Source organism: Azolla caroliniana, unplaced genomic scaffold (assembly GCF_043228905.1).
Source record: "Azolla caroliniana isolate FFs.n. ecotype wild unplaced genomic scaffold, voAzoCaro1.0.p SCAF_388, whole genome shotgun sequence".
Taxonomy (NCBI): Eukaryota; Viridiplantae; Streptophyta; class Polypodiopsida; order Salviniales; family Salviniaceae; genus Azolla; species Azolla caroliniana.
The window spans coordinates 1-16,190 of NW_028230823.1; the positions used below are offsets into that span (position 1 = coordinate 1).

Consider the following 16,190-nt stretch of genomic DNA (forward strand, 5'->3'; position numbering starts at 1 on the left):
AGAGAGACACACACACACACAACTTGCTTTTAGAGATAGAGATAGAGAGAGATACACACAACTTGCTTTTAGAGATAGAGATAGAGAGAGATACACACAACTTGCTTTTAGAGAGAGAGAGAGAGAGAGAAAGAGAGAAAGAGAGAGATAGAGACACACACACACACACAACTTGCTTTTGGAGAGAGAGAGAGAGAGAGAGATCAACGCCGTGTATGTGCGATCCACCAGATAAGACAGACACAGAGACAGACACAGAGACAGGCAGGCAGGGAAAACAAAAACTCGTTCCGTTCCATTCCATTCGTTTGATCAGAAGAAAGAAGCAGCTGAGCTTTTAGAATAGAAAGACCCTCTTCTTTCTTTCTTTCTTTCTGCTTGTCTCACCTTGCAGCTGCAAAAAGAAGAAGCGGGAAGAAGAAAAGGATCAATATTACTTATCCAACATGATTGGATACACGAATGAGCTTCCTTTCCCCTCAGGTACTTATTTCTTTCTCACAAAACCCTAAAGATCCCCCTTGTTTTATCCCGAAAGCCTACGCACATTTTATATCCCAAATCCAATGCCGTAAATCATAGGAACCCTAAAATCCTAAAAATCATAAACCCTCCCATGTCCATGATGTGACGGATCATCACAATACAACATACACAATATTATTTTGTTATGTTATGGGATCATATATGTGTCTGTATATAGTAACCCTACAATGTCCATCAAAGGATGTACTTTGTTGATGCTACTATTTATATCTTGACATTTGTATTAATGGTGATGCATGCTGCCTAGGCATGTTTGCTTCGAACCAAAAGGAACTCAAGATCTGTGAGGCATTAAAACATTCTGTTTGTCCTATAAAATCTAAACTCTACCATACCCATGATATGGCATGTGCATGTAACATTGATATTTAAATATATGTTGACATTAAAAATGATGTGCATTGTTTAGGCCCTAGGGATGCTTCATTCTTCTCAAAACCTTGAGGCAATTGAGAAATTATGGCGCTCAATTGGTCTTCCTAAACTATAATCTCTTCAACTATACGTATGATGTGATATTTGTATGTAAAGCCATTATATGTATGCAAATGTTTTGACATTTAAATAAATGGTGCATAGGAATACCAGTTCCTCCTTCCCAAAACTGCCCCAAGTCGTTCAGAGAATCAATTGGTTCAGATTTATATGATCGGGTAATGCGATGGAACGATTCAGGTGCTGTTGCTGCCTTGCATGCCACAGAAACCAAGAACGGCGCATCTACTGATGGTGAATTGGAGAATTGGGAGAGAGAAGAGATGTCTCCTGTCTCAGTTCTTGATTTATCGAAGAAGCTCAAGGAGTTTGGAGCTGGACTAGTATGCCACCATAAAAAGGAATCATGTTTGCTAGATCATGTTTACAAACAACGGGAACAAGAAAAGAAACCTGTGTTTCTAGTTGGTGATGGTAATCCAAAAGGAGATGAGGGTACTTCATTCCATAAATTGATGGATGTGGAAGCAATTAATGTGAATCATATGGACAATATTGAGTTGGTTAGAGGTGATTCTAGAGCTTCTGGTCGGGGTGATTCTCGCATAGAACTACCGTCTGATGTAACTAGGAAAGGAGGTGGTTCCAGCCACAATCGAATGTTTCTATGTGGTGGTTGGCCTATTCATCGACTGGAGCAACCACTACAGTGGTCGCATGTATTCAGAAGTGTTGTGCCAAAGTCGAAGCGCAAGCCATCCAACTTCAACCAATTCTGGAAGAGGATGACCATTAAAGTCTCCAGGAAAAGTGAGGCAGGAGACAAAGCGAAGTAAAATCCAAGCACATGCTTGTTGTAAACTCGTATAATTTCTCTCTAACTAACACACTAGATAATATATGTACATATACAGGAAAGGAGGGAGGAAAAAGTTAATTCTTTAATTCTTTTGGGCGCTAGCTAGCTTTTGTAATGATGCCAAACTTGTTTCCTGTTTCATTCCCTTTTAATTTAATATGAGAAGTATTTTGAGTGACTATATCTGGATATTCTTCATTAGATTTGAGATATCAGCAAGTATTAGCACATCCATGGTTCAAGTAAGGTGAAAAGTTATTCTGTTGGATTGTTCTTAAGTATCATTGGGTCTGTCAATAATTGATTTCAGAAAGTTAAAAGCTTCAAATGCATTTTTCATGAATCAAGACTGCTTAGATAAAAACCGGGGTTTCAAATTAGAAAATTGCAAGTCACCATGCATCAATAGTGTGCTTACTGTTTGAAATTCTCATCTCTTGACTGGATCCTCTCATAACAAGTAAAATATATGCAAGTGCTAGTGAACCTCAAGTCGAAAACATGCATTAACATGATCCATGCTCTGTCTCTATATCGATAAGCTTACAATTATATTAATTGCATGTAAAAACCACCATTACAACCATTAAATCTTCTCTATTAAGGTAGAGGGTTATTCTCTAAAACCATCAGAAAACTTGAATATGGACTTGAGGAAACGATCCAGGTATGATCCAATACCCAGAAGTGCACTGTGCCACAGGTAAGAATACCTTTCAATTTCCTAATGTATGCTCTGTCTCTCTCTCTCTAAGATTCCTTATATATACACATGTGCAAGTTGTTTTATCCATACCCCAATATTAACCTTTGATGATTCCACGTTCTACATGATAAATCCATCCCAAGAAACATACATAAGTACCTCCATAAGTTCACACTAAGACATCAAACATATAATACAAGCAAAAGAAGAGGGCAGTGGCCAAAAAGAAATGGAAACAAGAAAATACATGTGAATAAACTAATTTGAAAATATTGATTTAGATCAGTATGATCTAAATCCAAAGCTGTGTAAGTATGATGGTCAGTGGTAAAGCTATGTAACTGCTAAATATTACTAGCATAATTATGATATATCAGACATTTATGCTAAAATCATGTACAACAAATTAAGATCAAAGCTCCATAACAAGAGCTCATCAAACCCTACGGGAATTAAAATCATCCACTCAATAGGAATAAATCCATGATTAAACAAAACTAATTATTGACCAAGTTAGTTGAAAGACATAAGGATTACAAAAACAAATTAGCCTAAGGATTAATTAACCCAGTTATAGATCCCTATTTCAAGATGATACTTTAAGCTCACTATTGCATCTAACTTTTTATAAACCATAAGAGTTGATTAATCTGAATAATCTATAATGATTCTAACTAATTATATGGTGTGAAAGGAATAGAGATTCAAGTTAAACCCATGATTTAAATTCATTGAAACAGAATTGGAGATCAACCCCATGTGATAATTTACGTCAACTTTTTATAAATCATAAGAGTTAATTGATATGAATAATTCATAATGATTATAAATAACTATGTAGGTGTGAACGGAAGAGAGATTCAAGTTAAACCCATGATTAAAGTCATTGAAAAAGAATTAGAGATCAACCCCATATTAGAGTTGGTGTATAATAATTTAAGCTCACTATTGCATACAACTATTTATAAACCCTAAGAGTTAATTAATATGAATAATTCATCATGATTATAACTAATTATAAGGTGTGAAAGGAAGAGAGTGTCAAGTTAAACCCATAATTAAAGGCATTGAAAAAGTTTTTGGAGATCGACCCCATGTTAGAGTTTAATTTCAATGATTAGATGTTAACATGGAGGATTGTCAGTTATGTATACATATATTTACATAAGTGACAATCCTCACACTATCTTTCTAACCAATTGACAAAGAAAATGAGCTTTCATCTCTTTTTTACATGAGTTTGTAACCCTAAAAAAACGGAAAGGTCCTAAAACCTAAACCCACATGAAATTGATGGTCTTATATCATGAAATAAGAATTTATTCCCATTCTAATCAATGAGGCATTGGTCAAAAGACCAATATCAATACAAGATATGTACATGGTATATTTGTTGCTAACTAATATATTTTGGTATATAATAAATAGGTGCACCCTGAAAAGAGCTGGAACTTGTGATAAAGATATTGATACCATGTTACAACTATATGTTTCATTTGTTGCGTTACATGCCTAGGAGGGAGATGAGAGTATGCATATTGTCCCTTGCTTTCTTGGATGTGGATCTTAGATTTTGCATGTCCATACATCATATTCAAGTGGTTGATTATCTTGACGCTTGTTCCGAGCTCTGGTTTCCAGCCACAACCATCAAATTAGTACTACTTGTTGATCCATTCTCAGCTAATGGAGCAAGTCCCCACTTGCCTTCAGATTCGAGAGGCTCTATTACTTGAACTGAACCATCCGTCAATCCGATGGCAAATTGGTTTGGCTCAAATGGATGCGCCGCAATGACAGAAGGATATACCCCAATACTGCAGGCACTCATGAATAATAACCGGATTATATAACATCAATTCACATGAGAGCTTTATATACATTATATGCAAACATATATGCATATGCAAACACGTGCAGATACATATACACATATGGTGTAGTACAAAAAATGTGATCTAGTTATGTGTATGCATGTGTACACATGCACATATAGGAAAACACCAAAATGATCCTAGCTTTCTGGATTTTGGTAACCTAAAATGCATGTGGCGGATTATATACATGTGCACGTACCTAGAATTAATAGACGGGGTATAAGCAGAGGAAGCCAAGCGGCATCTCGGCCGCAAGTTCTCAGCCTCGAAGATTCCCACTGACCCATCTACAAAACTAGCAAGAACCAGTTGACTGTCACATGAGTAGATTGCATGCGATATCGATGAGGGCATCGAATCACGAGGCGTCCACTGCAAATTTGAACTTTTATAAATGAATAAAATACCCTGAAAATGTTGAGGATTTTTTTAAGGCATTAATGCCTTTCTATTTTTAATCACCAGTTTCTTGTATTTGAATACATTGTAATTTTCTGGCAGTATGTGAGATTAGAACTTTAAATATTGCGTACTTTGCTTTTATCAAGAGCTATTAAATCTTCCTGGTGGTATTAGAAATTGACAAACGTCTGAGTAATTTTCGTCCATAATTCTATTTAAAATCTTAGTGAGACAACAAAATCAAGTTTAAAATGTTTACTGTTTTTCTTTCATAATGCATGTTGATCTTAATGGGGAATACAAATCTAAAGCAGTTACTGTTTTTTCTTTCATAATTCTGTTAAATCTGAGTGTGGCTAGAGGTTTAAAGATATGATCAATTTCTTTCACAATGTTATTAAATCTTAGTGTAACACAGTCCAAACTGCAAGAAAAAAATACTAACTTGTTTTAATAGCTCTAATTTAGCCGCATCATAAATTGCTAATTGGCTCTCATGGGTTACTAAAAGCCTTGTTTGATCCTGATGGAACTGTACACGTGTTTCACTGAAGGCAACTGAAGGTTGACCAGTGGGTACTTGCAATAACTTGCTTTTACGCTTTTCCCAACTATCGGTATTCCAAACACATAGCTGGAAAGTAAAGCAAAGTTTAGTTTCAGAGACATTAGTTGATCAAATGTTTTTAGCTCCAAAGGTATCAATTCAAAAGGAATCAGTTCAAGAACATCAAATAAAAAAGGTATCAATCTTTATGACATTTACCTGTGCATCTGCTCCCGACGACACAAGTACATTCAGCACGTTGGAGAACGCCAACCCTGTGATCCTTTTCTGGTGACCTTTCAATGTGCTTTTCACCTGCCAAACCATAAAGGAAATCACACGAATTTCGTAATGCTGGTAACTGACACTCCATGACGATTTAGTAGTTAATTAATAAAAAAAACATGAAAGACACTTCATATTTATGCTCCACCTTAACTGGTTGATTTGGGCCTAGGTATGTTCAGAACACACAAAGTTTATTCTAATATGCTTGGGTAGCATAACCATATATAACACAAACTTTAAACCATGCAAGAGATCCGTTCGTTACCTCGTCAACTCTAACATTGTAGATCTGAATTGAAGAATCATCCATACCGACTGCAATTATATTATTATCCTGCGGATGAAATGCAAGATATGTCGCTGCTGGAGGTGGTTGCATATAGGTTGTCATCACCTACGAGAGTTATAAATGAACCCAGTATATCATATGCAAATTCATGAGAGATCAATAACAAGCTTCCATAGTAAAGAGGTAGAGTATGTATATACTCATGAATTTAACCACATCAGCATGAAACAGACTTGGCAACATGACAATCACTGACGAAAATAAAAATAATCACACAGAAAATCATCATGTTCAAAAACCTTGTCATCTGAAGCTGAAATAACTAGAACCCCTAGTGTACATATGTATTTAATCACTCTCTATAAACATGTGTTCAATCATCCGGAGAGAATATTTGTATTCCAAAAACAATCCTCACCTTGAAAGTCATCATGTTGAATAATGAGACTTTGCCACCTGAAGCCGACATGACATACGAATCATTCTTAGATAGTGCTATGCATGGAACAGCCTCCTCTGGATTCACCTCACCAGTATCATTTGTCATCATAATTCCACTTGAAGGTTGCCATAGAATTGGAGCCACACTTGCAGTAGCCTAGTGCACAAAATATTCCCATTATTTCAGCTTACTTTTGGATTCCATCACCAAAGAACCCTTTAACTCTTAAGAACAAACCTTGCTTGTAGGATTGGATTCATTTCGAGTCCATTTCCATAACTTATGAACAGCATTTGAGAAGAGCGCTAGCACAGCTGATCCAGAATTTGTGTAAATGAGCCTCGAGACCTGAATTGAAACTCTCTTTCTCTCTCTCTCATCTTGCTCCTGTTGCTAGCACACATCTTTAATAGAGCTATATGTGAAGGTTTCCCCCTACTAGATGGACAAACCACACCATTGTGACAATCTTCAAGAGTGGAGACCCCATGATGCTGAGCAATTATAGGACAGTCATGATTGGCCATTACTTGGTTAAACTATGCGGCTCGATCCTAGAGTCAGAATTGAGGGTATGGGCAGGGAGAAATGACTGCCGTTCAGCTGAACAGGCAGGCTTTTCGAAGGGGTTCATAACTTTGGATCACATATGGACTTTTTTACTTTTTTAGTTTCTGTTTCTATTTCTATTTACATACATTTATTTTCGTTTGTTGTTCTTCAAGACAAGATAACATTTTAAGATGTAATCCCTTGCTTGGTCTTATTGGTCATTCTTGGCACTTAAAAGATGGTATCTTTCTTTCTGACTCACACATGACCATATGTACCACATCCAACATCAGGGAAGCTCAGTTTACGGCATTCTTCTTTTTTCCTTCCCTCCCTCATTCACACACAACATCATATATATCATATCCAACATCAGGGAGGTGTGATTTTCAATAAAAAGGTTTTCCTTCAATTGCACAAAGTCTATGTTAAGAAAACTGGAGTCAACCTTGCATCCGACTGAACTCTCTTGACAAAACTTTCTTTGATCCAAACATGCTTATCTTGAGAAATATTTAATATATCATTCATCACTCAAATATGTTAGTACTCTCCTCCTTTTTAAGGACCTAAATATGGATTTTTCACTTGAACACATAGGAAAAAGAGATTTCATAAAAGTTACCTTTGCTGTTGGGCCTGAATCAGGGAGCCGTATGCACCTACACTGTGATGCTTCTTTTATTTCCGTTAGTTTCCACGGTTTGTTTTTTTCAGGAGTCTCATTCACAATTCTTGGTTTAACATCTGTACTGCGGCCAGAATCCACACCATTCTGTATAGGAAAATAGCTTTTTACACCTTGGTAACTCAATATGCATAGCTAATTTTAAGAAGAAGAGATTAATCTGTAGAAAAATAACACTCATAAAGTCTTATCAGAATTGTTGCATGTCCTAATCCTGCACAATGTCCTACATCTAGCACAGCAGATTCAAAGCTGCTGCTATATTACAAAAAATTAATTCTAAGAAATTTTAGCATTTTATAATGAAAGTTTACCTTTGGTAAACAAATATTATGTTCTCAATAATTTAATATGCATAGCCAATTCCAAAATTTCTAGACATCTTATAACGCAAACTTTAGGCTCAATAAGACATACCATGGTGGCAGCGGAAATCGAAGTCTGTAGTACTTTGTCAGCTGTATTGACCGCAATTGGAGTACTTGTCGAAGGTGCTACTGGTATTGCAGTTGCAATGGGAGGCTGTGTGGATGTATGAACGATGCCACGTCAGATCCTTTTTTGAGAAGCACACGTTTTATTTCTTGGAATGTGAGAAAATACCTAACCTTGGCATCTGCTTGTCCCCGTGAAGCCTCATAATTCCGTCCTTCTTGTGTCCTTACAAGTCGAAATCCTTCTGAGTTAGCTAAAATCTTGATCCCATTCTCGCTTGTAACAGCCAACAGTGAGCCATCTTTATTGAAGCGCACATGAGGACTTCCCTGCAGTATAATGAGTAAAGTATATGTATAAATGCATGTACACACATGACAGAGAGAAAGAGACAAATATAATGTTAAATGTTATAACATCTTTGAAAAGGTCAAAATAATTTCTGAAACCAAAGTTACATCCATGTGAAGTACAAAAGCAATGTCGCAAAAAAAGGGAATTTACCAACAGTACTTCACTAACAAGGAGCGGGTGGGAGTGGGAGAGAGACTAAAAATTATGAACCATGTTACACTGGTTGATGCAAATAGAAACAAGAGGTAGTGTTTTCAATCTAGTACTGGTCTACAATGGTATCATCCTGTTAATGTACTCATATTTAGGTATTTATATCCATATTAGAGCCCTGTATTACATCGTAACTTACATCTAGTTGATAAGCACAGAGAAGCATATAAGCTTGTCCCAAAAGCCAAATTTTCCATCAAAACGGTATTTCTTTTTCTATAAATATTCTGAATTTATGTTTTCATTTGTCTGTGATCATACCAAGAGATAATAAAGCATATAAGCTTCTGTCCCTGCTGATACTAGTTTCACTTTTACAGCTAAAATTGGTACCTGGATAACCTAAAGGAGGCTAAAACAGAAAAAATATGTGCATGGTTTTTTTTAACACAATGCCTTTAATGATGACATTCATTGCATATATTCCCCAGATAAAAAATCTTACTTGCAGTCCACCTTCAGCATCAGTTGTCATAAGGATACTCGTACTATCCATATCCCAAAATTTGACCTGGAAATCATCTCCGGCAGCCAGGAAACGGCTCTTTGTGGTATCAAATTGCACAATCCCAAGTGAACGCTTGCGAAATCCCATATATTTCCTCTTGATTGTCCCTTCACTTTCATTCCATTCAACCAAGTATGACTCCCACTCTTTGCTTGTTCCACATGAAAAGAGCCTTTTTTCATAGAAATGACCATTAAGAGGATAATCAGAGAGACAACAAGAATCATACATTGCTGAATTATCATTTATTTGTAAGTTAATAATCAATTTCCAGTTTAAAAAGTATATCACCTTGATCCATCTGAGCTATAAGACATTCTAGTGTACCAATTTCCTGGTGCATCATAATCCACACGTGATCCCATATTATCATACAACCATGCCTTGATTTTCCCATCTACTGCTGTCGAGAAAATAAACTGCAGAGGAGAGAGAGTACATAATGTGATCTTTGAACTTTCCATGTCCGATAATTCTATATACATACAAAGAACACTGTACATTTCATATTTTTGAACAATAATCAAGTTTCAACCATGACAAACATGGTAGGTTTTATGTAATAACTGTTAAATTCCTACTGAAAAATATCAGTAGTCTCAAATGATTCATTGTGCAATAATTGGCAAAAGGCAATGAATAATTCGTTCCATAGCTGGCAAGTTCTGGTGGTACGATGGTATCATGTAACCAAACAGAATCAATCAATTCTGAAAGTGGATTAATTACCTGGATACTTTCTTTATGATGCGGGCAAACAGAATAAACAGGTGCTTCATGTCCTTCAAAAGTGTACAGCTTCCTACCAGAAGCCACTTCCCAAATCTATGCAAAGGAATAGATCTTCTAATTTTACACAATGCCCAACCTTCCAAAACCATTAAAACATATATACCAAAAAAAAGTACCTTGATTATTTTGTCATCTCCACAGGTTACCACACAAAGTTGCTTATTTGGATGAGCAAATGCCAAGTCATTAACACCTCCGACATGAGCATCCGTCTGTTAAATACATTAATTAGGCCTAAAAGTAACTCTGCAAGACAGAAACTTTAGATCCAGAACAACCAAATAAACAGACCTCAAACTGCAGTCTTGTCTCACTTCCACCTGTATATTGGTGTATCTGAATCATGTGTTTTGAAAAAGCAATGCCTATATTGAAATAGAAATTTCATTATAAAAAGACTATCACAGAGCTCAGTTCTTTAAAAAGAGAGCTTTCAGAAGAAACTTAACCTAAAAAGTCCCCATCCGGACTCCACATAGTTCGGTTTACTGACACTGCTGGGTCTTTCACCAAAGCGGCCTGGTTTTGCAGTTCACAATTATTATTCAAGTGGAAAATATTAGCTAAAAATCCAGAAAACTAAGTGAACTTACCTGCAATGCAATAGAACATAATGACAAATCCCACACTTTAAAAGGCTTCAGAGCTAGCCTTTCACAAGTTGAAACTTCCCATATCGCAATTTCTCCTACATTTGTACCAACTGCATATACATGCATACAAATTTCAATAAAATTGTCAAGCAATATAGCACTTGAATCCAATGCATAAAGCCATATTTAAATACAAATAAAAGGGTGTCTGCCACTGCGGTCAAAACTATAACTCATCCCTTGACCCTTAAGGGTTGTCTCAATCCCTAGGATAAAAAGTAATCCTCCCTTCTTTACATTCTTGATAAACCATCACCCTCTTATCATCGTGTGTAGAAAACTACAGTACAAACTACCATGGGATAAGTTATGGTTAAAGTTGTCAACAGTGCCACTCCTTCCAATGAACACATAGAGTATCAAATTAAGTTTCTGAGCATAAGAATAAAAAATATGTTTCCATGTTGATTGTATCTGAATGGTAAAAAGAGCAGGTTATGATCATAAGACATGTGGTTAGGGTTTGTGACTAACCAAGGAGTAATGTTTGCTGTAAAGGATGAAAATCCATGCTCATGACATTAGAACCCTGACTCAAGATTCTGGCAACAGTTTTGGGAAGATCTTCTGAAGAATATGCTGTTGATGGTAGGCTTGTAACTGGGTAAGTGATCTGTTAACAAAAAGATGGGTAAGTGAAACAATGTCCCTTCAAACCTACTTAAGTCTATGAGATTGAGGAAACAAGTATTGAATCAAATAGATCTACACAAACATGGATTCAAACTCTATTCAGAAATGCACTACCTCATCCATTTGCCTAGTACGCTTCAGAAGATGCTCGGAATCAGCCGACTGATAATCCAAACTGCCTACAGCACCAGGAGGTGTCCTCGGACGCTTCAACAATGCACCTACTGCACACCAAATTCTCAAACATTAATACATGCAGATATCGTTTTATGCCAAGAGAAAGGCATGCCAGATTCTCAAACATTAATATATACAAATAACATTCCATGCTTAATAAACACATTGTTATCAATATTCAACAATACTCTAATGTACAACAGATTCTCTAATCTCAATAAATATAAATATCCTTTTAAGCGTAATATCATTTTCAAGAATGCACCTACTGCAATATAGCAACAGAAATATACACAAATACCCATTATGCCAAAATCAAACTCAGCCATCAAGATCCTTGTACCTGGATTAGGAGAATTGGTTACAGTTGCCAGACCAGCTGCAACCGCTGGATGGGAGGCAGGTGGATTCGGATTCACCATCCAGCCAGCCAATGGATTGGCCGAGGATACAGTCACTGGTGGGAATGGCTGTAACAATAAAGAAGGAAGGATAAAGCTCTACAAACTCATATATTCTTATTAGCAAATATGATTTATTCATCTTGCTTCAATTAGCTAAATCTCAATCGAGTACCCCATTAGCTCCAAGTGGAGGAAAGGCTCCTCCTAGTGGCTTTGTGTTGCCAATTGCACCAACTAGAGGGTTGTTCGTGGGTGGTGCTGCACGGCCACCATTTGAAGTTCCACATGTATGATCTGTAAAAAGGGTTTTTATATCTGGGTTGGGTCGAGGATTTTTACAAAGTTGGTGTTGCCAATTCAAACTGCAATCACAATGCATGCATAATAAGCCTGAGGAGCTACATGATTTTGTTTTTCTTATAAGTTCTTTTATAAAACAGATACCTTTGATTAATCAGTGTTCGCAGCCTTGAAGCCTTTAGACCTGGAAATACCAGCTTATCTCGGAAAAGTGGATTTGCTTCAATAAGCTTTTTAAGTTCCAAAAGCATTATGTTTCTAGCTGTCTTTGTATCTCCATACTTTGACAGCTGATCATTCTCCCTAGAATTTGCCAATGTTAACTAGCCCATTAGTAAGTGCAATACCAAAACCAATCCACATTTCAGAAAAGCCACATAAATAGCATACAAATAAATAAATGTACACCCTTCGTTAAACCATTGTTTTATATTTGCTTGAAATAAGAGAGAAGGATGATGATGCATCATCTATAACTACAAAAACATTGAATAGGTAAATTTTCCTTGTTCACATGAGCATTGGAAGAACAAGGAACAAGGAACTTTTCATTGGCATTTTAAATAGGTCAATTTGCTCCTTAAAGTATGATTCACAATAGGAAAGGCATAAATTATGACTATTGTGGAAGGTGGGTGCACTTGTGCATATACCCATGTAGACAAGGATAAATAAGAATTCCATGGTAAGATGCAAATTGCAATATACCTGAAATTATCCAAAGTCAAAAGTTGTGTAATTTCTTTGAACAAATCTTCGTTAAACGCTGAAAACACTTTCAAATCCTTGACAAGAATTTCAACTGCCTTTGCTCGATCTTGCCTGTATTCATGAGAAATTGGATCCAAAACAGCTGAAACAATCAGAAACAGGATATCCATGTGCGCAAACATCAGAAAATGCATACAATCTATGCCTTTTATGTAACCTATACATTCACAAGCATATCTAAAAGTTTGAACTAGTGAAAACACACAGGAAACAATCATCATCGAAAATCCCAAAAACAAAAAAAGAGATTGATAAATGCCCATGCATACATTCAAACGAAAAATGAAAGATTTGACACAGGAACACCAGGGCCAGATCACAAACTTATCAAGTGCTTCGAGGTATTTTTGCTTCCGTATCTCAAAGAAAATCTTCATAGAGTAACGGTTATCATCCACTTTGGTGAACCCAGATAGGTAACGTTCTACTTCATCCCACTCTCCAGCCTGCGCTTGCTCTTCAAAATATTTCATGTTGAAAAAGAATCCAGATTCTTGCTCAAGCCTGGGGAAACCATGAATTGGCACTTAGAATAATTTTACACAAATATTTCTAAGTTACTTTTTATTTCACATGTTTCCAGTTAAACATACTTTTCCTTTGCTAAAATGACATATGCAAGATACATACATGTATATGTATATGTATATGTATATGGATGTGTATACAATCAAAATGAACATTTTTTGAACTTACTTGTGAACAGTCTCTTTGAATTTTTCTTCATCAAGAAATTGAAGTATGAGGAAAACAAGCTCCCGACTGAGTGATGACATGACCAAAGGTATTATGCTGTCATTCCAAACTTAATGTGAGAAAGTATCAAAAGAGTTGCCAATTATGCAGAACGAGAACAACAAATATATCATAAAAAAATTAGAAATCTTTAATGGAAGACTGATCTATGATATCTGCATTGTTTCTTAAACCAGAGAATATAAAAAATATCCCCCAATTCATGTTAATATGCTTATGCAGACAACACAATTATACACGGAAGAGACAAAAGGCTGCCCACAAGATATAATAAAGGTAACCCATTCAATTTTTAAACTGCCCAAAATCCAAATTTCCAACAGAAGAAAGGAAAGACTGCTAAAAACGAATAAATCAATAAAATTGCCCGAAATAAAATATTAGATAAACATAACACCAATTCCAACTCTACAATGGAAATTTTTGCAGAGACGGAAAACAATAAGAACAAAGAACATGAAAGACGTGACTCAAAATTTATGTGGTATGAAACCTATCAGTTCTAATTAAAATTTAGTAAAAACCAAAGACACCCAAAACTAAATCCTGAAGACCTAGATCTGCAGTATATATAGGCCCTGTTATGAACCAATTCAGCACAAATGTGGGGTCAACTGAATGACCAAAACCAAATTTGGGGTTAAACTGATTATCCAAAATCAGGTGGGGGGTTAAATCAAGCATGTAAAAGTCACATTTGGGAATAAATTAAGCACCCAATAATCAAATTTGAGGTTAAGTCAAGTGCGCAAGAGCAAATTCAGAGGTTTTTTGTTCAGATAAAATCAAAATTGAGGTAAGTCAAGCACGATAAAGTCAAAATTGGGCATCAAGTGCCCAAAATCAAATTTGGGACTAAATCAAGCTCACAAAAAATTAAATTCAAACGCTGAAAAAAAAACAAAATATGAAGGTAAATCAAGTGCTCAACAGTCAAATGTGGCGATAAATCAAGTGAACCCAAAATCAAATTTAAGGTTACACACTGAGGGCAAAAACTCAAATTCGGAGGTAAAATGAACTGCAAAAAATTTAAATTTGAGCTTAAATAAAGTGAGATGAAATCAGGCAAAAATAAATCCGCTTTGATAGTAAATCAAGTGCCCAAAAATCTAATTTGGGCAAATGGACCGATTAAACTGAAAATTGAGGTTAAATGGATTACCCAAAATACACTTTGGGTGACAATCAAGCTCACAAAAACAATTGATCATCAAAATCAAATTTATGGTAGAATTGAGTTTCCAGCGTCAGATATCCCGGAAAACTAAGTCCGTAAAATCAAATTTCAACGAAAATGGAGCACCCAAAATTAAAATTGGAGGAGAACACAACGAAAAAATGGGGTACATGAAGCTAGTTTTTTTCACATATCCCTTCCATTAAAATGGTGAGAAGAATGAAACGTCCAAAATAAAATTCTGGAAGTAAATCTGGTGTCGAAAATTTCTAAAGTAGAAATAAAATCAAAAGCGCCCAGATGCGAAACTGCCAAATTTTCAACAGAGAAGAGAAAGCCAAAAAGAGAAAACAGAAAAAATCAAAGGAAGAGGGGGGGGGAGAGCGTACCTGTGCGGGAGATCGAAGTTTGCTTCTTCCTCCTATCACGAAAACAATTTTCTCAGATTCTGACCCGGAACTACTGTGAAAAGAAAAGGGGGGGAAAGAGAAATGATAAGTGAGCGGGCATATCGAAACAAACAAATCAAGGAAAAACTGAGATAAGTGGGAGCGCGTATCAGATAAGAGAGAGAAAAAAATAAAATAAAAGGAACAAATTGGGGAGTTTTTATTTTTTTTTCCCTTAACGCGAGGTGTCTCTATTCTCTTACTTTTTAGTCTATGTATGTATGTGTAATCTTTTGTTTTTATATCCATGAACAAATACATACATACGTAAATGAGAAGAGCTTTTCGATGACAGAAGAGAAAGAGAGAGGCACGACTCGGTGATCACAATGGAATTCGGATCCAAACCTTCTTCGGATGGCACACATAGGATTAAGCACATAATGAAATTTTGACTTAATTAAGCACATAAGAATGAACATGAACCAGTATTTAACAATTGGCAACAGTTCGGTTTGAACCCGAACTTAACCCCAAAACCCACTTCTTAATGGTTTAAACGGTTCCGTTCGGTTCAGTTAGCTTCAATTTTAGGTTTTGTAAATGGTTTGGTTTGGTTTGGTTCGGGGGTTTATCAATTTGATTTGATTTGATTTGATTTTGAGGTTTTACCGGTTAGATTCAATTCAAGCCTTTATTAGTTTAACAGTTTTCATCTAAAATGGTTTCAAACCACGGTTCAAAGGGTTTAAACAGTTTTAAAAATTAAAATTTGAAATTTTGGAAATTTTCAATTTTTTAAAATTAAAATCTGAAATCTTGAATTTTTAACTTAACTTGAAAACCAAAACCAAAACACAAACCCGCAATTTTAATGATTTAAAGGTTTGAAAGTCTCTAAAACCATATGGTTTGAGCTTGAATATTTTGTAACGATTCGGTTAAACGGGTTTTGTGGTTTAGTTTAAGTTTCAATTTTTTAAAGGGTTTGAGT

General features: G+C 35.8%; 2 protein-coding genes across 3 annotated transcripts; one reads left to right on the forward strand and one right to left on the reverse strand.

Moving 5' to 3' along the window:
- Positions 1-230: 230 nt before the first annotated feature.
- LOC147848335 (uncharacterized) lies at positions 231-2,021 on the forward strand. Its single transcript, XM_087338478.1, has 2 exons — positions 231-483; positions 1,126-2,021. Exons 1-2 carry the CDS (start codon positions 447-449, stop codon positions 1,815-1,817), a joined length of 729 nt encoding a protein of 242 aa, XP_087194604.1. The 5' UTR covers positions 231-446; the 3' UTR covers positions 1,818-2,021.
- Positions 2,022-3,594: 1,573 nt separating this feature from the next.
- On the reverse strand, positions 3,595-15,300 carry LOC147848336 (protein TOPLESS-RELATED PROTEIN 2-like). Of its 2 annotated transcripts, none has more exons than XM_087338475.1 (26): positions 15,197-15,300; positions 13,568-13,663; positions 13,196-13,375; positions 12,809-12,922; positions 12,245-12,403; positions 11,973-12,162; positions 11,740-11,866; positions 11,334-11,440; positions 11,061-11,199; positions 10,527-10,636; positions 10,383-10,452; positions 10,225-10,298; positions 10,050-10,145; positions 9,871-9,966; positions 9,433-9,560; positions 9,079-9,313; positions 8,240-8,395; positions 8,049-8,153; positions 7,569-7,718; positions 6,629-6,739; positions 6,368-6,547; positions 5,926-6,054; positions 5,592-5,687; positions 5,271-5,459; positions 4,623-4,795; positions 3,595-4,363 (listed from the first exon to the last, which is right to left on the reverse strand). In XM_087338475.1, exons 2-26 carry the CDS (start codon positions 13,645-13,647, stop codon positions 4,153-4,155), a joined length of 3,405 nt encoding a protein of 1,134 aa, XP_087194601.1. In that variant the 5' UTR covers positions 13,648-13,663; positions 15,197-15,300; the 3' UTR covers positions 3,595-4,152. The 2 variants fall into 2 exon arrangements, with proteins under 2 accessions (XP_087194601.1, XP_087194603.1); XM_087338477.1 differs by having other exon boundaries at positions 11,334-11,443; positions 15,197-15,299.
- Positions 15,301-16,190: the final 890 nt, after the last annotated feature.